This window comes from Geotrypetes seraphini, chromosome 14, assembly GCF_902459505.1.
Source record: "Geotrypetes seraphini chromosome 14, aGeoSer1.1, whole genome shotgun sequence".
In the NCBI taxonomy this organism is placed as follows: Eukaryota; Metazoa; Chordata; class Amphibia; order Gymnophiona; family Dermophiidae; genus Geotrypetes; species Geotrypetes seraphini.
In genome coordinates this window covers 7,764,088-7,773,280 of record NC_047097.1, presented here as the reverse complement: position 1 = coordinate 7,773,280, position 9,193 = coordinate 7,764,088, and the positions used below count along the sequence as shown (strand labels likewise).

At 43.8% G+C, this 9,193-nt stretch overlaps 2 protein-coding genes across 8 annotated transcripts in view; one reads left to right on the top strand and one right to left on the bottom strand.

The window, feature by feature from the left end:
- Positions 1–254: 254 nt before the first annotated feature.
- On the bottom strand, positions 255–4,547 carry SENP8 (SUMO peptidase family member, NEDD8 specific). 3 transcript variants are annotated; one of them, XM_033919775.1, is made up of 2 exons: positions 4,489–4,547; positions 255–1,575 (listed from the first exon to the last, which is right to left on the bottom strand). In XM_033919775.1, the coding sequence occupies exon 2, from the start codon at positions 1,567–1,569 to the stop codon at positions 925–927; it is 645 nt and encodes a 214-aa protein (XP_033775666.1). In that variant the 5' UTR covers positions 1,570–1,575; positions 4,489–4,547; the 3' UTR covers positions 255–924. The 3 variants fall into 3 exon arrangements, with proteins under 3 accessions (XP_033775666.1, XP_033775665.1, XP_033775667.1); XM_033919774.1 differs by lacking the exon at positions 4,489–4,547 and adding an exon at positions 3,892–4,410; XM_033919776.1 differs by lacking the exon at positions 4,489–4,547 and adding an exon at positions 3,358–3,505.
- Positions 4,548–4,592: 45 nt separating this feature from the next.
- MYO9A (myosin IXA) overlaps positions 4,593–9,193 on the top strand; it is a 517,771-nt gene continuing 513,170 nt past the window's right edge. For 4 of the 5 annotated variants that reach the window (XM_033919771.1, XM_033919772.1, XM_033919768.1 and 1 more), the window contains exon 1: positions 4,593–4,675. The gene's annotated coding sequence lies outside the window, so the exon portion shown is untranslated. The remainder of the gene's footprint in view (positions 4,676–9,193) is intronic. The other variant, XM_033919770.1, reaches the window with a different exon arrangement.

Genomic DNA, 9,193 nt, shown 5'->3' with positions numbered 1-9,193 from the left:
GCTTCATCAGCCAATCCCGGAGTCTTCCCTTCATCTCGTTTCCACTGATGCAATTTCCCATGGGCAGGATGCAGCAGAGTGAAGACCCAGAGTTTGGGAGAAGGCAGCCTGTCTTCAGGCTGCTGTTGCTGGAATCCAAGAACTGTTATGTGGCATTAAAGCTGTAGCCATTTCTCCATCATCCAATTAGTGTTGTCATGCACACCCCTTCCAATATGCAGTACAGTGGAGAACAAAAAGCAAGTGTAAAGCTATCTGTTTAAACTACAGTACTTTATTTTGAGGATTGTTTCTTTAATGATTATCAGACTGTGTACTGTACAGGAGAACAAATACATACAAATTCTTACATGATCCAAGATACGTACAAATTCAACTTAACAGTTTTAAAAACAGAACTCATTCTTAACCTGGGGACTACCAGAAATCCTATCCAGTTTGGGCTCTTGAGCAGGGCAGAGGAGATCTGACTTTCCTTTCACATGTCATTCTTGACAAGCTCTATATAATTTGCGCAAAAATCCTACAGAAACTTAATTCAAAATTTAATTTTAATGCCACCATTTTACATTCTTGACCAATAACTAGAAAGCCTTTACTTTGCAGCTTCCATAGAGTCAGCCAAAGCAGCGAGGATGTTTTAAGAACAGATTTTTTATTTTTATACTACAAAAGAAAAAGCTGTTTGTTTGTTTTTTTAAACCTAGCAGCAGGTTAAAACAGAAGAGCAGAATTCTTCTTGGAGCACTTTAGTATATTACTGATGCACAATAGGATACTTGAGAGTTTGCCAAAACTCTATGAAATCAAAGTGAAAGACACCAAGTCATACACGCAAAAATGCCTTCCTACATTTAGTGAACAGGCCAAACGGCTGACAACAAGAAACCAAAGCAAACAGTAACAGTAACAAGAATTCACATATTATTTTGGGGCTAGATTTTTGATGCGTTCCTTCCATTCTGTCCTCTTATGGGTGATATAGGGAGGTGTAAGTAATTGCAGCAGAGGTTTTTTCTGCCCCCTCAGATGCTGCTCACACAGGGTCTCTGTAGTACAGATGACATACATTCCACAGTCATAGCTGTTCTGTTGAGATGGGGCTTGCTCCTCTACAAATGTTGCTTTGCCCAAGAAGGGTTTAAGCTTTTCTGCCACCTGCCTAGCATGCTGACTGTTGCTTCTACTATAAGAGTCATAGTGGGCAAATTTGTTTGTGTCCTTTATATAAACCAGCAGGCTCCAATGGGTGCCACCTGCAGCCTGGTTAGAATTGTCATTGATGGCCAAAAACACCACCTTTCTGTGAGGAAGTTCCAATGGCTCAAGAAACATGACCATTTCCTCCTGACTGCATGCACACTTGATGAACTGCGTCACCTCTGGACTGATAAAACAGGCTTCCTTTGAGTAGTCTTGGAACTGTTCACTAGCAAAGTATTCAAACGCAAATCCAATAATGTGATCATTCAGCCAACTTGGTGGATCCAATAGTAAGACATCAGATTGGCGCAGCAAACTGTCCATATAACTAAGAACAACAGGGTCCATTCTTAGGCCAACACACATCAGACCCTAAACGGAGAGCAATAGAATTGAAAATTAGTCCAAATATATAGCCTAACATAGTAGATAATAAAGACTCATATAGTCCACTACCAGTCTGCCCTTCAAGATATTGCATCATAGTACGCATACTTGATCTATCTTTACCATTTTCAGGGCATATACTGTAAAAATCTGCCTGGCTCTGGCTTTCTATCCCAATTAATGGAGTAGCATTTGGTTTTCTGTCACTCTTTCCATGACGGAATCCTCGTTTATAGCTATGCCTTTTTGAATTGTTACCATTTCTTGTCTCCACCACCTTCCACAGGGGCATAATCCAAATTATAAATATGCTTAGTATTTTGATAAGCGTTTAATCAAATTGACAAACTTGGAAACTTGGACTGGAAGGCACAAAAACATAGTATGGCTACATAAACTTAAGTTTGTGTTTTAACATGAAGAACACATTTTAAAATTAATGAAACTAGCACCAAGTTGTTTATTGGTTTGTTTGGTGGTACAGTGATACCTTAGAATCCGAACTTAATCTGTTCCAGAACCCTGTTCGAGTTCCAAAACAATTTTTCCTATGAAAATAATAGAAACTGGATTAATCCGTTCCTGGTTCCCACAAACTCAAATTTTAACAGGAAATACACAGGATTTTAAGGTAAAATATTAACAAATATTCCAAAGCAGCATTCAGATTCTGGGCACAAACACACACGTACAATGTGCAGGGCGTTCATATTCCAAGATAAATTTACTACAAAAAAAGGTTCGGGTTCCAAGTTGTACCAGTTCTGGGGCGTTCGGATTCCAAGGTACCACTGTATTTCTATTTTAGCAGGAGTGTCCTGAGCCAGACATGCCCTCTCTAAAACCCATGCTCCTGCCCACTGCGCTGCAGCTACTGTAGGGGTGTCAAAAGGACAATAATTTTTAGTCCCTCTCTTCCCAGCACTTTGTGCAGCCATTCCTTTCACAAAACCCTCAGGATGGCTCTACACTTTAGACTACACATAGTACCGGGTAGAGCTTTGGATTCTTGCCCAGAAATAGCTAAGAAGAAAAAATGTAAAACGAATCAGGTTGGGCAGACTGGATGGACCACTGGGGTCTTTATCTGCCATCATCTACTATGTTTTTACATTTATTCTCTTCCTAGCTCATAAAATCAGTTTTCCCTTTTTGTTTATTACAAAGTTGGTTCCCTGTCAAAACACTTAAAACGACACTATTTTCAGAAGCTTTTCAACAAACGATACGTTGTTTAATGCTCGCTTTAAGGTGAACGATTCTGTGAAGATTTATGACAGCTTGGTTTTAAGATGTAGCTATTCATTTGTACTTTAAAGAAGTGATTCCCAACCCTGTCCTGGAGGAACACCAGGCCTATCGGGTTTTCAGGCTAGCCCTAATGAATATGCATGAGAGAGATTTGCATATGATGGAAGTGATAGGCATGCAAATTTGCTTCATGCATATTCATTAGGGCTAGCCTGAAAACCCAATTGGCCTGGTGTTCCTCCAGGACAGGGTTGGGAACCACTGCTTTAAAGCTATGTGTCTAAGTCGTGTTTGTTTTACTTTATGTATGTTACTTTTCCAATGCCGCTTAGGAATAGGCGGTTGACAATTTTTTTTTTTTTTTAGTCAATGTTTATTTATTGAATTTTTACAAAATTACAAAGTATGGAATAAAGCAATCCATAATAGTGGAAAACAAAAGATATGCCAATGAATGGAATCAAATAAAAGCCCAATCCAGCCTAATCCATTTCAGATTCTCATACGATTGTGTACCTCAGGGCTTATCTTGGGCGACTCACTTAACCCTCCGCTGCGTCAGGTACAAACTTAATTGCAGACCCTTCGGGGCCAGGGAAATATGTCCCCGAATATATCACTCTCACACCGAGTAAATGAAAATGGTGAGGGCTAAACTCCCAATAAAATAAACGCCAGGCTCTGCCCCGCCTCATATGCCATGCGGTGAGAGCAAGACCCCCCCCCCCCTGCTGACTGGAGGACACGTGCTAACCCCATCTTCGAGAAGCCACGGCGCGAGAGCAGCTACGCCAGCACGTCGGGCCGCTCTCTTCCACCGAGCGCTTAAAAAAAACAGCGACGCGCAGATGCCGACACACTCCAGGCCATTCCTAGCAAGTCATTCAGCCCCCCGCCCCCCCCCCCCCTTTCTCAAAGCAACCATAGCCCGTCCCTCTCCTTTCCAAAGCAGCAGCGCCAGGCAAAAGCTTAACGTTAACAGTTCACGAGAAAACCGGGGTTATTGAGGCGCAAAGCTACAACCGTCCGTCCAGATCGCCCAGCCCTTACCTTCGCCGAGCAGGCTGCGGAGAGCGCTCCGCGCTACATGGCCTCGCGCAGCCGGACTGGGAAGCTGCAGGAGAGGTTCGTTGGCTGCGCGCGAACGAAGGAAAACAAATCGCTCCTCCCGAAGGCCAGCGGCGCCTCCCTCCAAGACGCCCAAGGCCTTTCGGAGAGCCCGCCCACTTACTGGGAGGAATGGGCGTGGATACGGACGAAAGGGTGGAGTCGCCGGGTGTGTGCGCGCGCGCGCGGGCACGAGCCTCTCTAACTCTCGGGTGGGGGGGTTAGGCGCGAGACGAGGCGTTGCAAGTTTGGAGACGAGACTGGAAGGGAAGAGTAAAAAGCACGAGCCGGTGCCCAGGGGAAAGAGGCGGCGCGCGAGGGAGTGGGAGGAGGAGGGGGGAGTGAAAGCGAGAGAGGGAGGAGCAAGGAAGAGGGCGACTGTTGGGGGATAAGGAGGAGAGATTCCTAGGGCGAGAAAGCGAACGGCGGATGGGAGGGGGGAAAGATTAATTCGTGGCAAAAGTCGCCGAAAATCTCTGCAGCCGGGCTCTTATGCGTGTCTGTCCCCGGTGGCCCAGTGAGGGATGGGGCACGGCTCACCGCGGAACGCTCCGGATTGCCTTCCTTCACGCCTAACGCTCCCTGAGGCCAGAGCCAGGTCGTTATGTACCCTGGATAATTGAAGACCGGGGTTTTTTTTTTTTTTTTTTTTTTTTGAGGGGAGCTGGCTACGCGCGCGCCCTCCAGGAGGGGCGTGAGTGAAGGCGGGGGCGGCGGCGCGCTCGAGGTAAGAATTGCAGTGGGGGAATTGTGAGTCGGGGGGGGGTGCAGGGTAGCGAGAGTTATTGTGTGTCTTTGCTGTAACGTGTGGCTACGGCCCGTTTTCGCTAAGGCAGGGCAGTGGACGAGCGTGAAAAATACTAAAGTGGGGCGCAATGGGAAGGTTTGATTTGGGGTCGTGAGCAGTAACAATTTAAAGAATTTTAGAGGACGTTTCGTACTGAAGAAGGCAGACAGCTTTGTGGATGCTCTGAATCCACTCGGCGTCTCCTGCCTTTTCAGTTGCGCTTATTATTTCCCGATCTGGCACATGCACCCTCTTCTCTGTGTCAGCTCGGAATCCATATTGACAACTGTCGGTGCTGTAGCCTATGATCTCCCACTTCCTCCCCTCCCCTAGGCTAGGAGGTTTTCGTGGTTTGTGTGATCGAGTTGGGAAGCGAGTCTCTCTCTGTTCGCACTATTTTGTAAATAAGGGTCATTTTATCCTGATAAGTGGGTTACATTTTTCTTAACCTCTCGTCGTCTTAGTAAATTCTGGGTCTATAAGGTGGTCAGAATTGGGCAAATGCATTGCGGAAATAAAGATCGGTACATACAGACATATGATTAGATGTTTCTAATTCAGTTTTATTTGAAATAATTTGTGGCTTTGCATTCGTTTCTAAAATAACTTAGCTCTGTAAAACATTTTTTTTGTAAGAGACAGTTTTCTTTACCTATGGGGAGGGCTTTGTAGCTAATTTCGTTTCCAGTACCGGTTTTTTCTTTCTTTTGATTGCTACAAGGCAGGACAGAATTGCAGAGAGGCTGGAAAATGTTTTAAGATGAATTACACGACATACTCGAAGCCAGAAGTAGAGATGTTTTATTATAATCACTGCTGGAGTGATTCTCTGTCTGACTACATGCATTTTTTTCTTTCCATGTTGCTTTACGCCAGTCTTTATTGGCTGTGACAGTTCCCTCTGCTGCATTTAAGTGCTGGTGTATTTCACCCCTATCTCCTTGCCTGACAGGTTCAGACCATTGGATTGAGATTATTTTATGCTAGACTGGACGGGTGATAGTTAGTTTTGCGTATGTGAAAACAGGGTAGTTTATGAAGCCTTTGTGCCTTCGATGCATTTCTTGGGGATGGGAAGGAAGCAGGAGGAGCTTTGTGTGTTGGATGGAGTATAGGGGGGAAACTGCAGATTGCGGGAACCTGCAGCACACTGATGTCATTATTAAACACGGGGGGGGGGGGGCAATTTTCAGCTCATACAGATAATCATTATGTCAGATTAAGGTGACTAAAAATTGATTCACTTATAAGAAAACTGTAATCGCCTCTTTCAAAGGCCCACATGGCAAGCAGCAGGTACTGCTCCATATCAACTAAAAATATTATTATGCATTGTTGAGATTAAAACAACTTCCCTGCAGGCTACCTTTTTTTTTTTTAATTATAATAAATGACACTCCACATAAAATGAAGTTCTCACAATTCATATGCCACTGTAAGACGTTGCTAAATTACAGACGTTTTGGACTGTGCTGATGTAACCTACATACCTAAAGCTCTGTAACCAAACTCCAGTATTTTAGAGGTACCGGGTACTTTTACTATTGAGCTGAAGGTGCAGCTTCTCTGGTTCTTTTTTAGCTGATCTAGTACTTGCAGCCTGATTACTTATATCCTGCTATCTTGTCATGTCACAACAAATGTATTTTGTGCCAGCCACACTGTTGGAAAGGAGAAAAAAAATGCAAGAATTCAGAGGCAGGGAAAGGGTTGCTTAAAAATTGCAGTAATACCCTGAGAATATCATGTAGAACGGTAGTTTTACTTGCCATGCGTTCTTTTGAAATACCGCATAGCACAAGAAAGGCATGGGTTTTGTGATATTTTTCTTTGAGGCAGGCATTCTGGGTTTTTCTGTGCATATTAGTAGACAAATAATGCAGACTTCAGATGTTTCTGTTAAACACAGCTAGGTAAAAGGGCACTATCAATTTTGCTTATTTACATTTCTAAATTGCTTCTAAATGCAATTTGCTGACTACATATTCTCAAATGTCAAAATCTGTGTAGGTTGCTTAAAGTTGGGCTTGCAATTATGGGTGCAGATCTCTGGTCCACACGTAAACTAAGGGCTCCTTTTACGAAGCCGCGGTAGCGGTTTAACGTGCGTAATAGCGTGCGCTAAACCGCCAGCTACGCTAGCCGCTGCCGCCTCCTCTTGAGCAGACGGTAGTTTTTTGGCTAGTGCGGTGTTAGCGCATGATGAAAAGTCGCGCGCGCTGAAGCCGCTAATGCGGCTTTGTAAAAGTAGCCCTAAGTAAGAAATAGCAATATATTAATAGCACTTAACAAGCACTTAATTGGCATTAATTAGGACTTGGGCACTGATCTGTCCTATGAAATTCTTTAACACGTGTGCCTAAATTTCATAGAAAATCAGTTTAGTTGAGCCACATTATCATTTACATTGCAGGGCAAAATAGTATCAGAGTTAATGTATACAATAGTATACAGCAAATAAACATGTACTGAACAACTTTATCTTAGCATATTTATAGACATCAGCAAAATTGTTTTTTTAGAGGTCCTTTCCTGTGAACTAAAGAGCATATCACAAGTTTTCTAATCATAGCCACAAATGTCATCATTGGTCTCCAATTTTTCATTTTACTCTGTTTTTCAAAAATATTTTTCTTTTACTTTGTCTAGGAATAATCTTTTTTTTTTTTTTTTAGTTCAATTTGTTTATTGAATTCTCAATAAAGGTAGAAGTAAATCTTGGAATAGTCTTAATATTCTAAAAAATAACAAAATCTACAACTATTAGAATAGGTATAATGTTTATAGCAAAAACACTTAAGACTCCTTTTATCAAGCCGCACTAATGGGGTTAACGCGTGCGACTTTTCAGCACGTTAACCCCTGCACTGGCCAAAAACTACCTCCTGCTCAAGAGGAGGGGTAGCGGTTAGCGCGCGCTATTGCGTGCGTTAAACCGCTAGCGCAGCTTGATAAAAGGAGCCCTTAACTTGCAATACAGAATTCCAAAGGGGGTGTGGCCATGGAAGGGATGTGGGGAGGTCAGAGGCATTCCCGGAAATTAGGCACAGTCTTATAGAGCAGTGTTCTTCAACCGCCGGTCTGCAGAAAATTTGTGCCAGTCCGCGCAGGGCTGGCGAGATCGGTGCACAAAATTCCTGCTGGTCTGTGCAGGGCTGGTGAGAGCCTCCAACAGCAGCTTCCTCCTCTCCGCTCCCCTCCCAGCGGCTCTCAGTACTTGCCTAAAGCAGCCATTCAGTTAGACAACCTTGGGGCTTTTGCTGAGTCTTGGGCCGCCTCTGATAATGCAACTTCCTTTTTCCTCAGAGGCGACGTGATCCATCAAAGGACCCAAGGCTGCCTAAGTGAATCATTGCTGCAAGCAAATACTGAGAGCTGCTGGGATGGGAGCGGAGGGAAGGGGAGGAAGCCACTGTTGGAGGCTGGGAAGCTGCTGGATAAAGGGAGAGCTGCTACTGGACCGGGAGGGAGAAGGAGAAATGCTGCTGGGAGGGGAGGAGGAGAAGGGAAGAGAGTTACTGTTGGATAGGGGGAGGAGGGAAGGAAGAAGGGGTACTGCTGGACAGGGGAGGAGGAAAAAAGGAAGGAAACAGTTGGCAGGGAGATTAGAGGAGGGGAAGGGGTCAGGGTGGCATGGGGAGATCAGATGAGGGAAAGGGGAGAGACAGGAATGAGAAAGTAGAGAGAGATTGATGCTGGGAAGGGGGTCAGCAGAGAAATAAGGAGATAGGGATAAAAATGCTAGATCTAGTGTAGGAGAGTTAAAAATGAAGAGAATGAATCATGTAAATAGAATGAATCATGTAGAAAGGAGAGGGGGGTGCAGGCTGGATGAAAAGGGGAGAAGGGCATAGAAAGAAGGCAGATACCATATGGAAGTGGGAGAGGGCAGACAGTGGATGGAAGGGGAAGATGCTGGAAGGAAAAAGAAGATGAAAGCAGAAACCAGAGACGACAAAAGGTAGAAAAAATAATTTTATTTCTGTTTTGTGATTAGAATATATTAGATTTGAAATATGCATCCTGCTAGAGCTGGTGTTAGACATAACTGGGGACTGCAAAGCCCAGGCAGTGCTTATGTAGCTTCCAGCTGACTTAGGGCTCTCAATGACCAGGGGGTAGTTGCCCTAGTTGCACTCCCCTAACACTATTCCTGTCATGTGTGACTGCGGTATTCTGTTAGCATGATATTTCTGTGAAGCATTCTGTAATAATTTGGCTTATTTAGTTTTCTTGATAGTAGAGAGGATATATGGGGAGGGGAGATGGGGGTTTTGTTGATACTTGCTTTGTATTATTTGTATTTATAAAATGACAGTTGTACAGAATATTGTTTCTTTTTATACTTTAATAAAATACATTCAATATAAAATCATAACTGAGGCTTGTGCAGATGGGATCAGATGGTTTGTGGGGACTGGGCGGAAACTGATTTTTTATTTCAGTCTTATTAGTTTA

Bases quoted from the DNA above. Each gene is read 5' to 3' on its own strand.
- SENP8 (XM_033919775.1), bottom strand. From the start codon at position 1,569: ATGTGTGTTGGCCTAAGAATGGACCCTGTTGTTCTTAGTTATATGGAC.